The sequence below is a fragment of the Xenia sp. Carnegie-2017 genome, unplaced genomic scaffold (assembly GCF_021976095.1).
Source record: "Xenia sp. Carnegie-2017 unplaced genomic scaffold, XeniaSp_v1 HiC_scaffold_6, whole genome shotgun sequence".
NCBI lineage: Eukaryota > Metazoa > Cnidaria > Anthozoa > Malacalcyonacea > Xeniidae > Xenia > Xenia sp. Carnegie-2017.
The window spans coordinates 16,479,691-16,501,106 of NW_025813526.1; the positions used below are offsets into that span (position 1 = coordinate 16,479,691).

Below are 21,416 nucleotides of genomic sequence, written 5' to 3' on the forward strand. Positions count from 1 at the left end.
AATTATATTAGCCGACCACCCCACCCCACCATCACCCCCGCATACACTACCTAACGATCTTCCTTTGGACATGTTCAATATATTTTGTTGTACTTACCAAAATTTTTGCGCAATTCATCAAATTATCCCCTCAATGTATCTATTATGTTTAATTTTTCGGCCATAACAGCATAAATCTTTAGAAAAAATTGTTTTTCTAAAAATTTTAGTAAAAACAGAAAATATTTTAAGATAAACTTAAGTAATATAGTTAACTTTATTGACATCTTCATATGTTTTTTTGTTTATCAATGTCTTATGTGCATTTTTTTAAAAATGTTGTATATATTTCATATTTGCGTTAGTCAAATTTATTTGCTTAGGTGGTTCGCTGATGCTGCCTAAAAATATCAGTAATGTGGTTAATGATGAAGTTCATTGTCTCAATATTTATCAAACACACCATAAAATGAAACACTTATCAACAGATTATATCTTTGACAAAAGCATTTTGTGCTAAACGCTTGGTCAGTGTTTGGGACCATACGAGAACACTTGGAAGTTGGAAAGCTGACAACGAAAAATTTTAACATAAATGTCTCTACATCCTAAAATTCTCAAACTATTGGGAATCAATTCATTTTAGCATATTTTCTTACGATAAAAATTTATGTGAGATTTTCACGATAAATTATTCTACCGACAAAGATCCTTGTGATACATCAACAATTCACTGGATGTTTACTATCTTTATATACAATCGTTGATCAAAGATTACTTAAATACCCAGAAAATGCGTATTTTTTATTGTGAAAAGCTGAAGTTACATCTGTGTGAAAAAATTGAGTGAATTTAATCATCGTTTACTCTATTTTGTGGTATCTAAAACATAAAAGCCTTAAATTCCGAAAACCTTTCGTAAGTATTGTGATATGTGTGTGCTAATACAATATGTGCATACTGCATAATGTGATGTGAATGCACTGTTGTATTCATTTACAAAACGTCCAAGTAATAAAACTTACTAGGCTATATATCTAATGATGTAATTTGTTTTTGTATGTCTATTGTATTTTGCAAGATATTTGAAAATAAACAAACACTTCCGGAAATCACTAAAATGTAAATTTTGTTACATGTAAACGTCGCCGTCGTCAAGAAAAATGAGTTCTTGCCAACGAGTTTTAATAATCATTACATTTGTGATAATTTTTGCTTGAAAACAGTTCTATATAACTATTGTCTTCTATAACATGATTGCTAAGTCAATATGGTGATTTTTAATTTATATGGTTAAACTACGTCCTGTGAGACTGGTTAATATTAAATCAACATAGCACATTCCCGTCTGTTTTTAACGGAAATTGGCGTTAATATTATGCTCGGTTTCCAAATAATCATCGAACCGCCAAGCGACGAAAAAATAGCGATTTTGGCGCAGCGACTAAATGGAAACAATGTTGGACGATTAGGAACCAAGTTCTATCTCGACGATCGAATTTTGCGAGCGGCAATGGGTGACGGTTGCTATTTGTAATGGAAACCGGGAATCGGACGTTTCGATGATTCAACGCGCAATAAAAATTATTCATACCATGAATTTATACTGAAATAAAACCAAAATAGGCATTGCATTTCTAGTTCTTCTAATAATTAAGCATCAATCATCGAATGTTCCTCTTGTAACGGACACCTTCAATGATTTACGACTGACGTTTATGCTTAAAAGCTCAAGAGCAGCTCAAAATATTTTGTTCAAGTTTTTAGATTATACAGATTTTTTAAGAAATATTACCATCTGGGCAGGTCTAGACGACGTGTACATGCATAAGAGAAATATATACATTTAATCTATCTTAGAAGTAAATTGTCCATTGTTTTATTTTGGTCCCGCTGTACTCGAAGTGCGCACAAATTTTGCCTAGTACCCATGCTTTTTTTGGTGTTTTGACGATTGGCGATCACATGGAAATCACGGGAATTTCATAATTCTTTGACAGCTTATCAAGTGGGCTTAATAAGAAAATTGAGTTTTTTCACACGAATGACGATTCGACGATTATATGGAAATGAGGTCCATACTCCTTCTTCAAAGAAGAAAGTGCAGGAAATTGCATTTTGTATGACAAAAAAGGATATGAAGTAATTATCAAATTAATATGTAATGCTTAATTTTCGGCTAAGCACATTTAATTTCTTAAGAAAGGTCATTGTTGCATAATTTTCACCATTTGTTTCTTCAACGTGTCATATTTTATTGACTGTTAAAATCTTCTGTAAACTTCCGTTTCAGCAAAATGCGTATCAGATAAAATTCGCTCTTAATTAGGTAAACTGCAACAAAAGCAAAGGTTCGTTGAATATTTAGGTGCAGTTTAACTTTGAAGTTAATTGTTTTTTGGTGAAACATTTTGGAACGATTTCTTTCTGTAAAGATGGCTTACTCCAACTTTATTTCATTATTGATTATTTTAATTGTATTCAGTAATGTGCACAGGTAAATATAAACTTTCTCAAAGTTTTTGTTGTACGTGCTAAAAGACTTAGCTATTTATAGATGCGTCAACTAAGCATATAAACATTCAAAAAGATGCATCATATGCGACGGGTAGGAGCTTAGTTTGGACATGTATTTTCGAAGGTTATTTCATTTTCTCAATGTTACGAATTCCCGCATAGTTGTGTATTACTGTTCTACAATAAAAAAAAAGATACCTTTCTGGTATTGTTGAACTTTTGATGATTAACGACAGTCAATAATGCACGCGTTCTGAAAGTCGACGGTTGATTTCCGGGAAAAAATAGCTCCCGCGCTTTACATCTTATTTCATTTTACGTTTCAAATAGTTTTAAAGATAAATTCATTACCATTTCGAACGAGAACGATTTTTTGATAACATGTTTATATCTCCAACAAATTTGTCTTTAAAATGCTTTTGATTAAAAGTATTATACTTTAATTACTCAACCGATCAATCGAGCGCATGTTTACAAACGTAGAAACGGACAATATTATAAAACTGTAGTTTTGTTTCCATTATTTCCTTTATAACATTTTCATAGAAGCTTCTTTCCGATGATTCTACGCGACTGCGATAAAATGATGTATGGTTTCGCCTAGAGCAAACGCTTCATCGTGTTCATAATTCATATTTCATGGTTAAACTCGCACCATGCGTTTAAATTATTATTGACGTTTTGTTAAATCCACACCGATATTTCAAGTAATAATAAAAGCTCGAACGAAAATAAATACATGCTTACACAACAGTTTTCTCACCGTGTGACCATAGAGCGCTAGATAAAAAATGTGAACCGAGCGGGCTAAATACGACACGGTGAATCCATTTCATGTGTTTTTCGCCAAACGAGATATGTATAATTGATGTCGGTGATCACCCGATTTTACCATCTACTGTAATACGTTATTTAGGCCATATTCCGTAAAGCACCCCCCCGGAATTGTTAACAGACAGACACTTATCGAGGTTTCACCAGTATATAGGTCGTGTTGGGGAATAGGTCGAGTCATGTGAAGAATAGTGTGCTGCCACGCCTCAGCGTAACTAGAAGCTACTATTAAATTGAAAGTGTTGCATTGCCACACAAAATGAAAACAAATTCAAGTCGAAGCAATGTACAAAATGATTTACTGAACAATTATCATAAAGATACTTCTAAACCTTTAAATATTACCAACGAAAATACTCCAACAAAAAATGACAGCTTCTTAAAATTATTTATTGTGTTATTGTGTATAGTATTTTTGAACTGCTGATCCCTACTAACTATTGTCAAAACAATTAAAATAGGTTCACATGGGTAAAAAAAATTAACATATCAATATCAGTTTTTTACAATCTATGAAATTTTAAGTTCTTAATATTACAAATTATTATATTCATATTGACGTCATTGCTTAAAAAGTGCAATTTAAACGTAAACAAAGTCAAAACTAAAACTATATAAGGTATGCAGAGTTAAGCTTTTGGTAAACTGTTTATTTGTGTCTATATTTTCATAGAATATACGTGCAGTTAACACTGTAGGCTTCACAATTTCCCATTTGATCAGTTTTTGGAATAACTTTTTTGATGCATGTTATACATGTCAATGTGTATGATACATTAAGCACACCAAGAATTCATCCATGGACTGTTAATGTCGCTATTAATAGATTCTAAATTGTTTTCAAATTAATCTGTTGCTTCACAGAGAATTTTTTCTAACTGAGCTGTATTTTCATCTTTTGCAACTTCCACGCAAAGGTTTTGGAGCAAATACGTTTGATGCAGTTTCAGAGTGACTACATTGTCTTGCCATAAAATAAGTTTTGCATATCCGGTAGGATCGCGAATCATCAAGTCTTGTTTTATAAAGAAAACCATGCTAAGTTGATATACATTTTACGTGTACGCATTAGAAACTTCAGCTTTTAAAGATATTAGCTTTTCTAGAGCCATTTATTGGAGGTTTGAAAAATATCAGTTGTCATTGATAAAGAATCGAGTTCAAGTTCAAGTTCTATATGTGCAAGATATAGATTCTAATTGAGCTCTATTAATTTCGTCCGCTTTTAAAAATTGCGTCTTTTTTACCTTGTTTTCGTTTTAGCGAATATTCTGAAGTTGTACAGGAGTGTTGTACGTTTTTCATCTCTGTATGTTTCCAGGCTGAAACAGACTCCTTTTAGGACTGTTTTTTTCTGCCTGGAGAGTGAGGTGAAATACCGGATTTTTGTCATCGGGGATGTGGCGTGGATAAAACACTGCAAAGATTCTAAAATTAAGAAAAATATACAATAAAAGCACATACTATTCGGTCGACGACAGATCATTGAAATCATTCACGATGTCAAATGTTTGAAGTAAAATGCAAATTTAACAACTATACCTGAAGAATGTAAAGAATTGTAAAGATTTGTAAAGAATGTAGCAGCAAAATAAACGATTAAAAACAATCGAAAACATGATAATGAGTTTTGACAAATTTTTCTCAAAGGAACTGAGAAATCATAAATCGTGCATTTATTATAAAGTCAATGTCTTCATTAAAAGAATATTCCATATGCATCGTGTAATAACCATGTGGTCATAAATATTTCATAACAAGAACTTATAATCTTAAGTTGATATCAGTTTAATGAAAATGCACGACAATTAAGAAAGCTTTTTCTTTACTGGAAACATTCCTTTATATTTTATTATGTTTTTTCATCAGTGTTTAGCAGCCATTAAAGAGGTTTCCAGTTGGTAACTGTTATAATTTTTTAGCAATTTCGTCTGAAAATATGGCTCATTCCCGCTTCATTTCAATACTTTTGTTGTTTTTGTTTTTGTGCGTTATATTTACTGTCAGACACATAACAATCTACTTGAAGAATTATTGGTCATTTGAAAAATTTTTGCGCTAGTTACTTTCTATCAGAAAACTCGTAAATAATCATGATCTATATTACTGATCAAATTCCTTAATGTCATTAATATAATCTTTTAACGTCAACATTTCCCAATACTTTCTTCTAAATGCTTGTAAGAATACTGAACAAAGGATGGATATGAGCTATGAGCCATTGTTTATAAAAATATTCCACCGTTTTTTATTTATCAAGAATATTCTATAATATTTTATCACTGAGTCTGATTTTTTGTTTTGTACAGTGCAAGAGTTATGAGAGCTGATGATGACTTAATACAGATGGAGAGGAAAACACGCAGCGTTGTGGGTGTTGGTGAGTTGGAAAATACAGTCTAAAATTCCACATAGTTAAGAAAAGAAGAAATTAATGCTACTTTTATACATCTTAATTCCTTTCATTAAAATTAATGTGTTTCACAAAATTTCCTGAAATTCATTTTAAGTCATATTTTTTCAGCATACGTTGTCAAGTCCCTTTCTAGCGATATTACTTATTTGTCTGCCAAGACGACATGTAAAGCTGATGGAAAACAATTGTGTCCTTCTTTTGTCATTTGTCGAGATGGTAAATATCCAGTTGGACCAGTAAGGTTTGGTGATCATTGGACTCCTGTTAAAGACGCATATAACCAATGGCTTCAAATTGGTAAAAATACTATCTACCTGTATAGAAAATATAGTTACAAACATCCTCGAAAAAATATAATATTTAGTAACACTAGGGAGAAGGACTTCTGTTTGAAAGATAACTGGTTTCATCCTTTCTATTTATACCTTTTAAAAATAATTATTAGCTTCAAGACTTATTAACTAAAAGATTGATTTTATAAATGTTTTTTAGGCAATAATGGTCCTCATAAGACATGCATACTCCATTCTTCAGTAGGATATCTTCCTTCATGGGGAACTCAAACATCACGATATGCGTTTAAGGGATATGTATACTGCTGTACTCCTCTCCTGTAAATTAAAAAAGTCGATGCTTATTTTCTATCTAATTTCTTTCATTATACTTTATATTGTTGTATCTCATTTTGTGCACTGGTAGTGTTTAAAATAAATTTTAATGTTTTTTCTCTCTTCAAGATGCTGGTTTCATGTCTTTTTTCGATAGTTTGTTTATGTTTTTAATATTTACGGAGTTGCCAAATTAAAAAATTTCTTCAAAATCACAATCGATGTTTTCCACTATTATTTACAATTATGTGTCTAATGTATTTACTTTTAGGTCATAAGTATCAATAATGTTGATTCAGTACTTTCAAGGATCTCCACAAAGAATACAAAAATTTTTATCTTTTTGGAAAGCCTATTTCTATTCTTTGATTGTCATAATTGTAAAGACTATCTAGAAATTTTATGTTCCTTTTGCAGGACTCGTGCCATCAAAATTTTTAAATAGTCAAAGTTAACTTATGTAACATTATGTTTTCTTGCTAAACTCAAGTATTAATAGCTATTATGCAGAAAATGCAAATATAATTTAAATGTATTCGCAAACAAAAAGTGACTTGTTATATACATGCAATCGCAGTAAACCTATAGACTGCTTGATTGAATCCATAAATATTTCAAGTTTCCATCAATACCTTATTTTTAATTTGTTATTTTCGTTGACTACAATTGTTAAAGATTTAATTCATTTTTGAAAACAAATCTAAGGATGTATATAGGAATTAAGTTGAATAATAGTGGAGGATTGGAAACTTTTTCATGTATACTCGATAAACAACAAGTACCATAGCTTCATTAAGTGTAAATAATGGGCTAAGTCGCAGAGCTAAATCTAAACTTGGAAATGTTCAAATAATTTTATATAGGAAACCGAAACTCACCAGAATACATTTGATTCTAATTATAAATATTGAATGCTAACACATGTGCAAAAAATCACTCACCAATGCTTACTATATAACGCTTGAATCAGCAAAACAAGAACAAATCGTCAAAGTTAATAGCGATGCAAAAAAGTTGAATTTAAAATAAAAACGTTTTCGCTATAATTTACTTTTGAACATTTGTTTTGTAAGCACAAATCACGAGATATGGTTTTATGCAAGTCAATACATTTTATGCTTCCTCTGTGAAATATTGGGATTGAAGTAAAAAGAAAACATTTTAAAAAAGTGCCCTTGTATTTTACCCTGTGAATTGGCAAATTTCTGAAACTGTTAACTGAGCTTTAACAAAAATACCATATTGTAGCTTCATGTATTACCCATGCTTATAGCTGAGTCATTTTTGTTTGCATTGTCTGATAAACGCTAGATGTTATAAATTTGAGGGCACTTATGTAAACACATGACATTAAAGAGAGAGGCTTTTATTTGATTTTTATCGCCTTTGTGTAAGATGACTGCAACTATGGTTGTCGAAACGTATCTCAATATCAACATCAACAGTGCTTCTCAAGACTATACTAACCTGGACGCAGAGGCGTAACTGTGTTGTAAGATGAATTTTAAATATTCATGCTCGCTTGCGTCAAAAGTTTACAAAAACGGCAAAAAGTTCATATTACATCATTGTATTACATCTAATTTTTAAGATCGGAAGTTTACGGAAAGTCTCGGACATCCCCGGAAAATCCCGGAAATTGTCGAAAACGCTTGGAATTACACGGAAAGTACCGGAAAATATCGGATTATCTTAAAATTCCTCGTTGTTTTGAAAGATATGTCAAGCTAAAAAGATTTCCCTTTCTTTGAACTATTATTTATCTTTATGAATATGATGAAAATACAAAAATTTGTAAAATTGTGAAAAGTTCACAGAAAGTTCACAAACTTTTAATGTTCATGAAATGTAAATGAAAAAAGCCAAAAGTTCACAAATCTGTGAGATTTGTTCACGATCTTTCAACACTGTACTGTACTCTTTTTAGAATTAATTCCATTGTCACATTATGAAGTTAAATTTATGTAAAAAAAAACCATTTATAACAAGACACCTCTTTTTATTTTTCTTTGTTTTCTTTTCTCTTTTGTGTGTTGATTTTATTAACATGGTAATACTTCAATATTTATTAAATTTTATAAAAATCATTTCATTTTTTTAGTTTACGATAAATATTAAATGTCACCATCGTTATGCGCGCAAATTGTTTGAACGTCTTGCCGCGAAATACGATTTTACCCACTTTAACTTTTTTGTAAAAAAATATCATCGTATTTCTCTATTTTGGCAGTTTATACATTTGCTATTTTATTGAATGAATATCCTGGTCGCCCTTTTTTGTTTCAATTGCATTTTGTATGCACTCATTTGTTTAATCTAAAAAGAAGAAACCCGAGCAAAATTAAACAATTCAAGAGAACAAAATACAAAAATATGACTACTGAAAAATTATAAAGATCATTGGGTGTTATACGTTACTGGGATTACGAAAACACGTAACATATTTATTTAATTTCTTGTTATTGGGCTGTTAAGATTTATATGCAATATAAAAATTTATTATTGCTTCATAAAGATTTTTCTTGTAAATATAGTTTACTTGGGTTTAAAAATAATAAGAATTATAATAAGAAAAATAATAAGAGTCTAATGAGGAGTAAACGTGAGGCTAGCCATGTTTGTTATCTGGTTATTTGTTATCAACACTTACAAACCAAACGAACCCAACGAAATGAACAACGATACCTTACATCAAAGGTACGTCTGGGATTATCTCGCGTATCTTACGACCATACAACATACGTGTCGCACATAAACCAATCATAACGTTACGACAAGTACTAACGAACATAAAAGACAAAGAACAACCCAAAGAATGACAAGGTGCAGTTTACAAAATAAACAGCTCCGACTGCCACGCCTCCTATGTCGGGGAAATTGGCAGGAACGTAAACATAAGTATTACTGAACACAAACGAGCTACAAAGAAACAAGACAACACTAATCACATTGCCAAACATCGCCGACTCACAAAGCACAGCATTGATTGGGACTCTAGACAGCACTGACTATAGACAACGGCTTACATCAGAGAGTTGGTAAACCAACTTGGAACAAACCCTCCCGAACAAATCACAGCAATTACCGGCACCTTATAAACGACTCATTCACAATACAAACAAATGATCACCTAAAAACATTACGCTTCACACTAATCCACAATGACAATTCACAATTGACACCCACACATTACAACTAAAAACATCACACCTAAATCACACATCACAACTAAAAATAAAAATATTTCACTTCACACTAATTCACAATGACAATACACATTTCCTGTACACACAATACAATGACGTAAGAACCAGATAACAAATACGGCTAACCTGACGTTTACTCCTCATTTGACTCTGAAGATGTCTACTGCTAAGGTTGTCGAAACGTCAGTCAACAACAACAAAAAGTAGGGCATAACGGAATATATTAATGTGCACTACCACCCCCACCCCCAATTAACGTTCTAGTTACGCCTCTGCCTGTACGATCTACATCTATAAACATGTAATAATTAAACAGTTTCAGAGCAAAATTGACGACCCACTACTCTAATGATACCATGACAATGGTAATTTCTATGAGGTGCATCTGTCAGAGAATTAAAGTTTATCGATAAGAGTACACACACCTACGTGAAGTATATTATACGTACATCTCTGATAGTGCAGGCTCAATGTTCTACACGTGCAAAGTAAAGAATGAAACGTAAAATGGAGAACAGCGAAACCAAGATTCCGAGATTGGAGGCGAGTTTTCTCCGTTAGTTGTTATCTTTTTCTGTTCATAAGACATCATATATGTAATGATAAAATTTTTACGTTTAAAGGAAGGCGCATCTTCCATGAAAGTAAACGGTGATTGTGAAAAATCAACAGATGAAAAGAAGAGTTTGCCTCCAGATCAAATGACAAGTGCCGACTATTATTTTGATTCATACGCTCATTTTGGTAAGGATTCTTACGCTCATGTTAATCTTTTACTTAAGTTCTTTGCTAAAGTCAACATTATGACTGTCTTCATCATTAGTGTTTTGCGTCGACCAAATTTGATTGACTTTTAAAAGTATGTACAATAACAACTCCTATAATCAATGTTTGTGTCATTCTATCTATTTGAATAATCTATAGATTTTGTTTCTTGAGATTTATATTGTGTATATAGTGTATACATCAAATGTTTTTGGTTAAATGCTTGTGTTTAATGTACATCAAAAGATGATGTGATGGTGGTTCATGTTGCATACTAGGGCATTGCTGCCCCCAAGATAAAATTCAAAGAAAACGTTGCTACCCTTAGATGATTTTAAGTGAGTTACATCTGCCCTTGCAGCTTTTCTAAGTCTAAACGCCACCCTTTATTTCCAGAAGTTTACAATAAAAAGTTCTCTAAATGCCGCCCTTTAGGTTTACTGCCCCCATTGTGCAGCATTTTTTGTAATTCTGCTCAATACCTTGGAAAAATATGCCGTAGTAAACAGCCTAGTTCGCGGTTATGTTCTTACATCATGTTGTTTGCAAAGATATTTCTTTGGGCCTTCAGTGACACAATTATCATATAGTGTAATAATATTCCTTAAGCTTTGTACAGTAATTTTGTTAGAAAAATTTTCTCCTACAAGTAATTATAAAATATTGGTTTTTGTTTTCAATGATGATAAATTTGCTGCAATGAAGGGCAAATGTGCTCCTGGCATTTCTTAACTGTCAAGTTTTAGTGACCCAAGTTTATAAGCAGAAAACAACAAAATATAACACATTTAATGTGTTTGGGTGCATTTTTGCCCCTCAGTTTGCCCCTGTGTTCATTATTTAATGCTTTCAGCACCTAATGTATCAGGGGAATATATTTACTCTAAGTCTGGGGCAGTGAACCAACCAGCTTGGAAGTTTTGTCATGCTATCTACGTTTTAGATCATAAACATACATTTTTTTATTGTATTGTTTTGACAATGAGTGAACATTAAAACATTTACATAGCACAACCAAATTGCAAGCTGAATATGCCACTTGCTGATGGAAGTTTTGTTTTTTGAATATGAATATGATAGCCCAAAATATTATATTTGTAATTGTGCCATTCCAAAGAATTAGGTTAAAACAATTTTTTAATTGATAATGTTTCGCTTTTTAATTTAAGACTTCTTTAGATACGATGATAAGTAAATTTTACATGTAGTTTCAAGTATTAAAAAGATAGCTATATTTCTTCTTACTTATATAAACAACACATCGGTATCATCCAAATTTTCTAATCTTTTTATTATGTTATTTTATACCCTTTAATTTTGTTATTATCTTGCTACTATTTGAAGGTTGATATAAATATATATATCACTGTATCTGAAGATGTTTAAGTTAGAGCCAAAATGTCATTCTTTGAAAAGCCTTTTTCCACAATTCTTTTTAATCAGTGTTTCAAAAGTAATATCTAGGGTTTTCCATTGAAAATGTGCTTTCTGGCTGGCAAATCACTGGATATTATTTACAAAAAACTTTGTTTTTAAGCATTTAATTTGATCATACATACATTATCTTTAGTCAGATCTTAGTTATTCCCTCATAGATAAGTACATTTGTGATATTGAATTTTTTTTTCTATGTTGTTCGATTCATCAGGAATTCACGAGGTAAACTTACTCTTTGTGAAATATTTTTTTTTCTTTATTTTCTTTTCCATGTCCTTTGCACTTGATTAAGGTCTGAAGAAATAACATTTTCCTTAAAAAAATGAAGCTGGCTTTATAATGTTCATTCACAGATTGTTCAATATTTAAAATCTAATTTTCCCATGTTTACATTATACGTACTTGTTATGAAATATGGCTTTTTAAGATATATATTTGTATAATATAAGGTATTTCTAAATTGTTTTTTAGGAGATGCTCAAAGATGAAGTGCGGACATTGACATATAGAAATGCAATGTATCACAATAAGCACTTGTTTCGTGGCAAAATTGTTCTTGATGTTGGTTGTGGAACAGGAATTTTGTCTATGTTTGCTGTTAAAGCTGGAGCAAAACATGTTTATGGGGTGAGCAGACTTGGTTTTTTTGTTTGAACTTAGAGATGTGTTTGTACAGGACATTACTAGTTCTAAATTGCTATTTTCTTTGTGAGTGTATAGGTTAGTCTTATAATTATTTTACAATCTAGCTTCTGTCATGTACCAACATTAAATTGATATTAAAGACTTATAGTGTTATTACTATATTCAAACATTGTTATTTAAGTAGCTGCATGTTCAAATAATAATAATGATTTTTTCAAAGCAAGTCGCACTGTTAAATGCCATCTTTGTTGAATAAATAGTGTTAAGTATTATAATTCATGATAGTGCAGGCTCAATGTACTACACGTGCAAAGTGCCATATTTGTAGAATAAATAGTGTTAAGTATTATGATTCATGATAGGAAGCTATAATATGAACTAATTATTTACCATGAATACATGCCTTGCTTTAAGAAAATCGGGTGATTGATCATCGACCCTGAAAGATCTTTAAGTATCCTTATATAGTGATAACAAACGCACGCGATAAAGGGAAACTGCACCTAGAAAATTACTTTAACAAATGCAAGTAAAGCTATTTTTCAATAATGGTTTTCATCAATACATTATATTTTTTTGTCATGCAATGTAAATTAAATAAAAATCTGTAAATGGATGGAAATCAGCAATTTGATATTTATCGCGACAATTTCCCTCCGTTGTGGAAGAAAGCTGGCGCGCGCGATAGGTCACTTGCTTCGGTAAAATTTGGCACGTGTGGGCGTGCGTGCGCGATCACGTGCCCTCAAAGCAAGGCCTGCGAATACAAATATGATGTAATTACAATTATTTGACTAGTTTACTAATTTGTGGACGTGAACATTATTTAGTCGTAGACTTCAATTTGCTCATGGTAGCAAATCATCCTTCGTATTTCTGGTGGCATAAATTTTATATGGTTTATATGGTTTCTAAGAGGTTTTTAGATTATGAAATAGTCACTTGCCAATAATTAACCATTACATATTGCTAGTTCTATCTGCCTAAGGCTTGCTTTAGTAGGTTTCATCGTCTAAAATTGCAGCAAACATGATAGATTGTCTTTTAAAACTGCCTGGAATTAAAAATTATCCACTGACAATAATTGACCATATAAAAATTGACATTAAGTCAGTGACGTGTTAGCCCGTAATTTTGGTCCTGCTATGTAAATTTTAGATCATTATCATCGTTCATTTCTTTAGAAATCTAGTGTTTTTACTGTGAGTGAACACAGAAAATTTTTTATAGCACGACCAAACAAGCGGTCTGGCTACGCCAATGCATTATCTTATAATAGCAATATTAGTCTTTTGAAAAACGTTTTCGAAAAGGGTGGGAAATCACGTTGCTTAAAATAATTTACTCTGCCCTGGAAATTTTCACTCTTGCAAAAATCTTTCATTAACTTCCCTATGAAGGGATACCAAATACCTATCTTGCTTTAGGAACACATTTTCGTTACTTACTTAGCTACTACCTCACCGCAAATCACTTCTCACTAAAACGTATCGCCCTATCTCAGTAAAGATCAACGCATATATGTATTGCATGTCTGAGTCGGAAATCAGTAGCATCTATGATGTGGCCAGAGCTGTATTTTGTATAGTTCTCCTATTCCAAACCAGTTTTACTAACGTAATTTGATGATTAATTTGTATTTATTAGTTTTGTTAAAAATATGGTCTTGAGAAAAATAAAAGTTCAATTTATGCCGTCAATTCCTTTGCGTTTCCTTGTTACATATGTACCTTTATACGCAGTAGCTGATCTATGGTACCTCAAAATTAATCACAGCAGCGCAATTTGGAAAATATTTACATTTCTAAGCTCTTTAGAGACAAGTTCACTGGTGGAACTATTCTCTTTAGAAATTCAAAACCAATAGCATTTTTCGGAAAGTACATTGAATTTGAAATTCAGCAGCTATAATTTATTTTAACGTACGTTAGATCCGCCACTGTCCATACGGTATACTGAGATTTGGCTTAACTAGGTAATGTCAAATACGTAGGCTTACATTATAAAAAATGTCCCAGTCTATTAACTATTTATGTCGGACATGCGTAGTGTATAACATTGTATCGATAAACTTCTTCTGAATTATAGTGTTTTCATGCTACTGTTTTCTTCTTTATTAGGTGGATTTCTCATCGATTATTGAGCATGCTCAAACCATTATCGAGACGAATCACATGGAAAAATGTATGATCAAATACTTTTTTTGATATTATGTATTACGCTAGTCTTGTAGTCATTAAGTTTGCGTTCATGATCCTAAGCTGAAGACAAGAATGACACAGCTTGCACATTTTATTGTAATGATGAAGGCTTTATGAAAGATATTTTTATCATCGGATCTGTTGGTATTTGTTTTTTACATCTTTTTGGAAGAAGAGTCTTTTTGTAAATATTTCAGTGTCATTGGTCTTTGCGAGAAGGGAAACATTAAGAAATAAAATTTTAGGCCAAACACAGTCGAGGTTTCATCAGTAATGAGAAAAATTAGAAGGAGAATGGTGGACATAAGCTAAAGTAACGTGTGTATACTGCGGTGTTCATAGTTCAGTCGCGTACCGATGTTTATAGTTCAGTCACGATGATGTTTATTTTTGAGTCACGTGCATAGATTTATAATGTCTATTTTTCAGTCACATGCATAGATTGGTGATGCTTATGGATCAGTTACGTGCATAGATCTGTGTTGTGTATAGTTCAGTCACGTGCATATATCAGTGATGTTTATAGGTCAGTCGCGTGCAATGCTGAGTCACAGCCAATAACTCGTTATATTTCCTCTAGCAATCACTCTCGTCCGTGGTAAAATTGAAGAAGTCGCGTTACCTGTTGAGAAAGTGGACATAATCATAAGTGAATGGATGGGATATTGTTTGTTTTACGAATCAATGCTGAACAGTGTGCTTTTTGCTCGAGATAAATGGTTGGTATGTTGATTTCCAAAAATTATAATTTATGACATTTGTTAAAGAAGTTCACAAACAAATAAATCAACATTCTATATTTTTCGTTAATTTTTAGAAAGTCAACCTCACTTAATTTTTCCGTGAATTTATCAAATTTTGTTGTTGGAAGTGCTATCTTGAATATTCTATTGATGACTTAAGTTTATGATGTATTGTTGAATTGATATTATCAACGTATTTAAGGATTTTATGTGTTTCTGTAGGATAAGAAGGGGATAATGTTTCCCGACAAAGCTTGCCTATATATTTGTGGTATTGAGGACAGGCAATACAAAGAAGAGAAGATTTATTGTAAGTAAATCAGTTTTGCGCTGTTGTCCAATAATAAATGATTTATTGTTCTCTCTCGCTATCAATATGGCATTCACTTAACAATTTTCTTTTGAAAATATCATTTTTAGTTTCTAATGATTTTTAAAATCTTACATTATGTTCGAAACTTCGTTGTAACTTCTTATGGAAAGATAAGCATATACATAATACTTACGTTTACACATTGTATGACACCATATCATGTTTGCTTTACTCAAGTACTTATAGTAAAATGTATATTTTATTCAGGGTGGGATAATGTGTATGGCTTTGATATGAGCTGCATTCGTGAGGTGGCCATTACTGAGCCTCTTGTTGACGTTGTCGAAGCAAAACAGATTGTAACAAACTCGTGTCTTCTCAGAGTAAGTCATTTTTTCTTCATTTGCGTCGTCCCCAACTTTACAAAAATAGGTACATATTGTGTACATGTAGGTAGCCTTGACCTGAGTTACAGTACACGGAGCAAACAGTAGTCAATAGTCCCACTACTTGGTGTTGTATTTTTCTTTAAATAAATTACTGGCTGCCGCAAGCCACCTTAACATTCATATTGGTTAGATAATGCATTTTACTTTGTAGTGTGTACAAACAATTACATGGGACAGCAATGAGCTCGCCCGTTTCTGTTGTAGTTGCTGAAATTGTAATGCAATCTATAGAGGAACGGGCGCTCACGACTTACAAACATGCACTACCTTTTTGGTTTCGCTACGTAGATGACACAATCACAGCACTACATGCAGACGAGATTGATGACTTTCATACTCACATCAACAAACAGAACAGCCACATACAATTTACCAAAGATGTCGAAGAAAACGGAACTCTTCCTTTTCTCGACTGTTTGGTAAAACATGACAATCAAAAACTACGAAAAACAGTTTATCGCAAGCCAACACATACTGACCGATTACTAGACCAATCATCTTACAACCCTACATCACACAAAGCCACCACAATCAGAACATTAACAAGACGTGCACAAATCATATGTGATTCACCAGACGCTCTACAAAACGAAAACAACTATCTCAAACGTGTTTTTGACAAAAACAACTATAACTCTGACTTTATCAAACGCAACACTTACAAACCCAACGAAACGAACAACTCAGTGACAACAGCAACAATACCTTACATCAAAGGTACGTCTGAGACTATCTCGCGTATCTTACGACCATACATCATACCTGTCGCACATAAACCAATCAACGTTACGACAAGTACTAACGAACATAAAGGACAAAGAACAACCCAACGAACGACAAGGTGCAGTTTACAAAATAAACTGCTCCGACTGCCACGCCTCCAATATCGGGGAAACTGGCAGGAACTTAAACATAAGACTTACTGAACACAAACGAGCTACTAAGAAACAAGACTAAACTAATCACATTGCCGAACATCACCGAATCACAAATCACAACATTGACTGGGACTCGGCAAAATGCATTACTTACAGTACTGACTATAGACAACGGCTTACATTAGAAAGCTGGTATACCAACTTGGAACAAACCCCCCTGAACAGATCACAGCAATTACCGGCACCTTACAAACGACTTATTCACAATACAAACAAACGATCAACTAAAAACATTTCACTTCACACTAATTCACAATGACAATACACAATTGACACCCACACATTACAACTAAAAACATCACACCTAAATCACACATCACAACTAAAAATAAAATATTTCACTTCACACTAATTCACAATGACAATACACATTTCCTGTACACACAATACAATGACGTAAGGACCAGATAGCAAATACGGCTAACCTGACGTTTACTCCTCATTTGACTCTGAAGATGACTACCGCTAAGGTTGTCGAAACGTCAGTCAAGAACAACAAAAACAGTCCTTCTCAGGACTTTTTTAACCTGGACGATCATCATTTACAAACAGATAACGGCTTTGCCATATTGAATTAAAACGATTTTTTAAATAAATATTACATCCTATTTGTCTAACAATCGTGTAGTGAATAGAGACGTAGTTCTTTCATCAGGATATATCAAGCCAGTTTTTTGTGTTGTATGAATATTTGCTTATTAACGTTTTGATAGGACTATATTGCCGATGATTCTGTTCCAATTTAAATTTTCATGTTTATTGTTTAAATACGGAGGCATTTCACATGGTTAATACTAAATATATCATTGCTGATGTAGTTACTTTCCATAGGCCGTAGCTTGACTCTAATCTTAAATTTAAATTCTTCTGTATTTTTGACGTTCTGTTAAATCCAAATCGTCATCATTACTAATTGAAAAAGATTTAAAGACTACTATATCCTGTCTGCTTTACATTTTCCTCACCCAAAAAAACAGAACACAGGGGATAGATAAACAGCGTGACTTACGAATAAAATACCGAACAAAATACAAGCACGAAGTGCACACTGTATCAAGTTTATTGTATCTTTACATGTTTGTAAATGATGATCGTCCAGGTTAAGAAAGTCCTGAGAAGGACTGTTTTTGTTGTTGTTGACTGACGTTTCGACAACCTTAGCGGTATTCATCTTCAGATTTAGCTACAAACATGTAACGATACTACCGGGTTCAAACCATTTATTTTATTGTATCTTTTTGCCCAAACGAGATATATTTGACGTCTGTAATCACCAGTTAAACATATAAATGAATGATATTTTCAGCTGCAGAGTTTTGACAAAAGTCACTAAAACAACGTGAGGATTATGCGCTCTAAAGCACAGATAATTATAGAACGACATAAGCATTGACTATACTACACAAAACAATACTATTCGTCATCGTTAGCATATGAGACTATCACCGAGGACTCGGTTGAGGATATCACGACGTACCGACAGACTCTCACCCAGACACTTCTTTAGGTATAGCATAGTAGTTAGCCGCGCATGCGCAGTGGCTACCCTCAAAAACGGGTGATTTGTTCAAATACTTTTATGATTTTAATTTCATGCTTTTCATTGATTTTAATGTGAGGGCGGGTGCGCCTTTGAGCAGTTTAGTAATCTTAAAGTTAGTAAAATGGATGCTGCGTTTTATAAAACCAATGGTTAAAATGAGTTATGAAGTTCTAAAACAAAATTTAAATGGGAGCTTTAGATTTTACGCTGTCTTTGCTAAATTTGGATTTCAAAGTAGTAAAAAATCAGAAAAATGCGCAAATGAGACTGGGGCGATTTTATGAAATTCGCGATACAATAGGAACTTGTCGTTTTAATGACGATGGAAGTTTTATTCTTTGAGCTATTTCATTTAAATCCATTTAAATGATGTCCTTCCGTTGAAAATGATGACGTCATCGTGAATTCATTGGAAAAAAGCCTCAATGACGTCACCACAGTATGGAAACAAACAGTGGTCCCACTGTATGGATATTTTTTGGGTAGCGCATATCTTATTGCGCATGTGATTAGCATAGTGGCAGCCAGTAAATTGAATTTTCTGACCAATAGGAGGGCTTAGATAACTAGACGCAGTCAGTAATCTAATTAAATATACAGCACCGAGTTGCACAATGGAGTGAGACTACTGTATGTTTCTGTACTGTGCTCCTCACTGTATTTTCTGCTTAACTTTTGGGTTGTTTTTTTTTTTGAAATGTCATTTTTTATCTTTTAAATTGAACTACTTGCGACCATTAGGAAAATAATCTTCTACACAAATAATAAAAAAATATTTTATTCATTTACCAATAGTTGAACATAACGTAGTTGCACATCAGTAACCCGCACATCATGACTTTTCTAACATGCAAAATTTTGACTTCATTTCATATGTTTACCGATATATCAGAAGGGAGCCTTCCAGTTATATTTAGTTCAATGCTTAACATCCTTACAATTACAAAAATGGTTAAAAAACTTTTACTTCTCAAAAACAAGTTCAATTTAAAATTTAATCATTGTTTTCGCAATTTAAGTTTAGAACTTTGCTAATGACATAAAGTCTCATTTCCTGATAGCTGCACTTGAATAACATTCGAAGTTTTATAAAAATCAGTAAACTGTTTTGAACGAAGCATACAAGCTAATCGTCATCGCCTGTTGCATCTTCATTTTTGACTTGTTTGCCAGTTTTAAAAAATAAATTATAGAAATTGGAGGCATGTTTACGAGGGGAAAAGTTTTGTGGAGTTAAAAAAAATAATTTATCATGCATGGATTGGTTTATTGAAGAAAAAAAGTAGCTTATTTGGATTTGTTTTTATTTTCTTTTAGGAGATTAATATTGAAACAGTACAAAAAGAAGATCTCGAGTTCGATGTTTCTTATCAGTTGTTCTCTCAACGTGATGATTACATCCAGGCTCTTGTATCGTATTTTACCATAGAGTTTACACATTGTCATAAAAGAACAGGGTTTTCAACAGGTACTTATCCTCATTTTTGACATGGGAAAATTACAAAGTACTATTGGCAGAGATTGAGGTTTGATTATTTCGATAACTATGCTACAAGATACTGAAGTTTTACAAACTTTGATATAACGAGGAGTTTGATTTGCAGCTGATACTAAATGCTGTAGTTTTTTTTAATAAAATTTGAAATTTTGACAACTTCTCGTGAAAAAATTTTGTTTATGTTGACTTTCGTACCATGTCAGAAATTTCATTGCTCAATTCGTACGTATTTGTCTCATGACACATGATTTTGATTTTGTATTTCCCAGGTCCTGAAGCAAGATATACCCATTGGAAACAGACGGTGTTTTACCTCAATGATTATTTGACCGTTAAACACGGTGAAAAAATCGAAGGAACTTTTGCATTGAAACAAAACTCTAGAAATAATGTAAATGACTTTATTTTGTTGTCACCAAACTTATGTACCTGTACAATACTTAATTGTCTCGTTTTCTTTCGTATACTATAAGCAAGGCTAAAACTTTTGTTTTTTCATTTTGTTTAGCGGGATCTTGATTTCAAAATATCAATTGCGTTTGATGGCGAGTTGAGCTCAGTAAAAGAAGAAACGCAATACAAAATGAGATAATGACATAAGACTTGACATCAGGCAATGAAGAAAAGATCTTTTTGAAGAAAGAACGGCTCATCTGTCCAGTCCTTGCCATCTTTATAAACTTGCAACTTTTATGTTATATATAACTGATATAACCAAACTTTTTGTTACATATTAATGGAATAATCGTTTTCTTTACGTTTCTTACGCCCATTTTTCACCATGCATGACAAAGACTCCTGTAGAGAATAGGCTCGTGACCAGTTTGGTGTGGTAATTTGACTCATTAATCATTTGAATTTTTGCGTTTTTAATGCTTTAACCTTTCCGCATAAATATATGGTGCAAAAAACATGTTCTTTTAAGAGGCGTTTTACGAGGTAATCCATATTCATTTGTTGGAAATTTCGACCACAAACTTTCTTAGCGTAATGTCGTTTTATTTCTTTACTTAATGTAAATATTTATATTAGACAAACGTTGTGCGAGATTATTAAAAACGGCTTAACTATTTATGCTTTTATTTCATTGAAACACGATTGAACGCAGTTGCGTAACCTGCATTATAGTTTCTTATGTAGGTATTTCCGTGTTCACTCTTCCAAAACAATAAAAGAAAATAGTTGTATTGATTTGTAGTATACATAGCACAACTCCATATTGGTTTTTCTTCTCTTTATGAATAAAAAAACATGGCTAAAAAGGGACGTACAATAACCAAAGGCCAAGTAAAAAAATAAAAAGAGAGAATTGAAACCGAAATAA

The 21,416-nt window shown here is 32.5% G+C and overlaps 2 protein-coding genes across 2 annotated transcripts; both read left to right on the forward strand.

Moving 5' to 3' along the window:
- The first annotated feature begins 2,317 nt into the window (after window positions 1-2,317).
- Window positions 2,318-6,482, forward strand: LOC124457588. The gene is made up of 4 exons (XM_047007811.1): window positions 2,318-2,476; window positions 5,640-5,710; window positions 5,855-6,043; window positions 6,239-6,482. Exons 1-4 carry the CDS (start codon window positions 2,415-2,417, stop codon window positions 6,361-6,363), a joined length of 447 nt encoding a protein of 148 aa, XP_046863767.1. The 5' UTR covers window positions 2,318-2,414; the 3' UTR covers window positions 6,364-6,482.
- A 3,499-nt stretch (window positions 6,483-9,981) lies between these two features.
- On the forward strand, window positions 9,982-21,162 carry LOC124457982 (protein arginine N-methyltransferase 1-like). The gene is made up of 11 exons (XM_047008110.1): window positions 9,982-10,103; window positions 10,184-10,304; window positions 11,974-11,984; window positions 12,234-12,389; window positions 14,528-14,591; window positions 15,189-15,331; window positions 15,574-15,661; window positions 15,932-16,047; window positions 19,912-20,062; window positions 20,362-20,483; window positions 20,601-21,162. Exons 1-11 carry the CDS (start codon window positions 10,056-10,058, stop codon window positions 20,682-20,684), a joined length of 1,104 nt encoding a protein of 367 aa, XP_046864066.1. The 5' UTR covers window positions 9,982-10,055; the 3' UTR covers window positions 20,685-21,162.
- The last annotated feature ends 254 nt before the right edge of the window (window positions 21,163-21,416 follow it).

What these genes read in the sequence shown, in the direction of transcription:
- LOC124457588 (XM_047007811.1), top strand. Translation starts at nt 2,415, where the DNA reads ATGGCTTACTCCAACTTTATTTCATTATTGATTATTTTAATTGTATTC. An exon ending in GTATTCAGTAATGTGCACAG is followed by an intron (nt 2,477 to 5,639) that starts GTAAATATAAAC and finishes TGTTTTGTACAG; the next exon opens with TGCAAGAGTTATGAGAGCTG. An exon ending in ACGCAGCGTTGTGGGTGTTG is followed by an intron (nt 5,711 to 5,854) that starts GTGAGTTGGAAA and finishes ATATTTTTTCAG; the next exon opens with CATACGTTGTCAAGTCCCTT.
- LOC124457982 (XM_047008110.1), top strand. Translation starts at nt 10,056, where the DNA reads ATGAAACGTAAAATGGAGAACAGCGAAACCAAGATTCCGAGATTGGAG. An exon ending in GAGCAAAACATGTTTATGGG is followed by an intron (nt 12,390 to 14,527) that starts GTGAGCAGACTT and finishes CTTCTTTATTAG; the next exon opens with GTGGATTTCTCATCGATTAT. An exon ending in CAAAGAAGAGAAGATTTATT is followed by an intron (nt 15,662 to 15,931) that starts GTAAGTAAATCA and finishes TATTTTATTCAG; the next exon opens with GGTGGGATAATGTGTATGGC.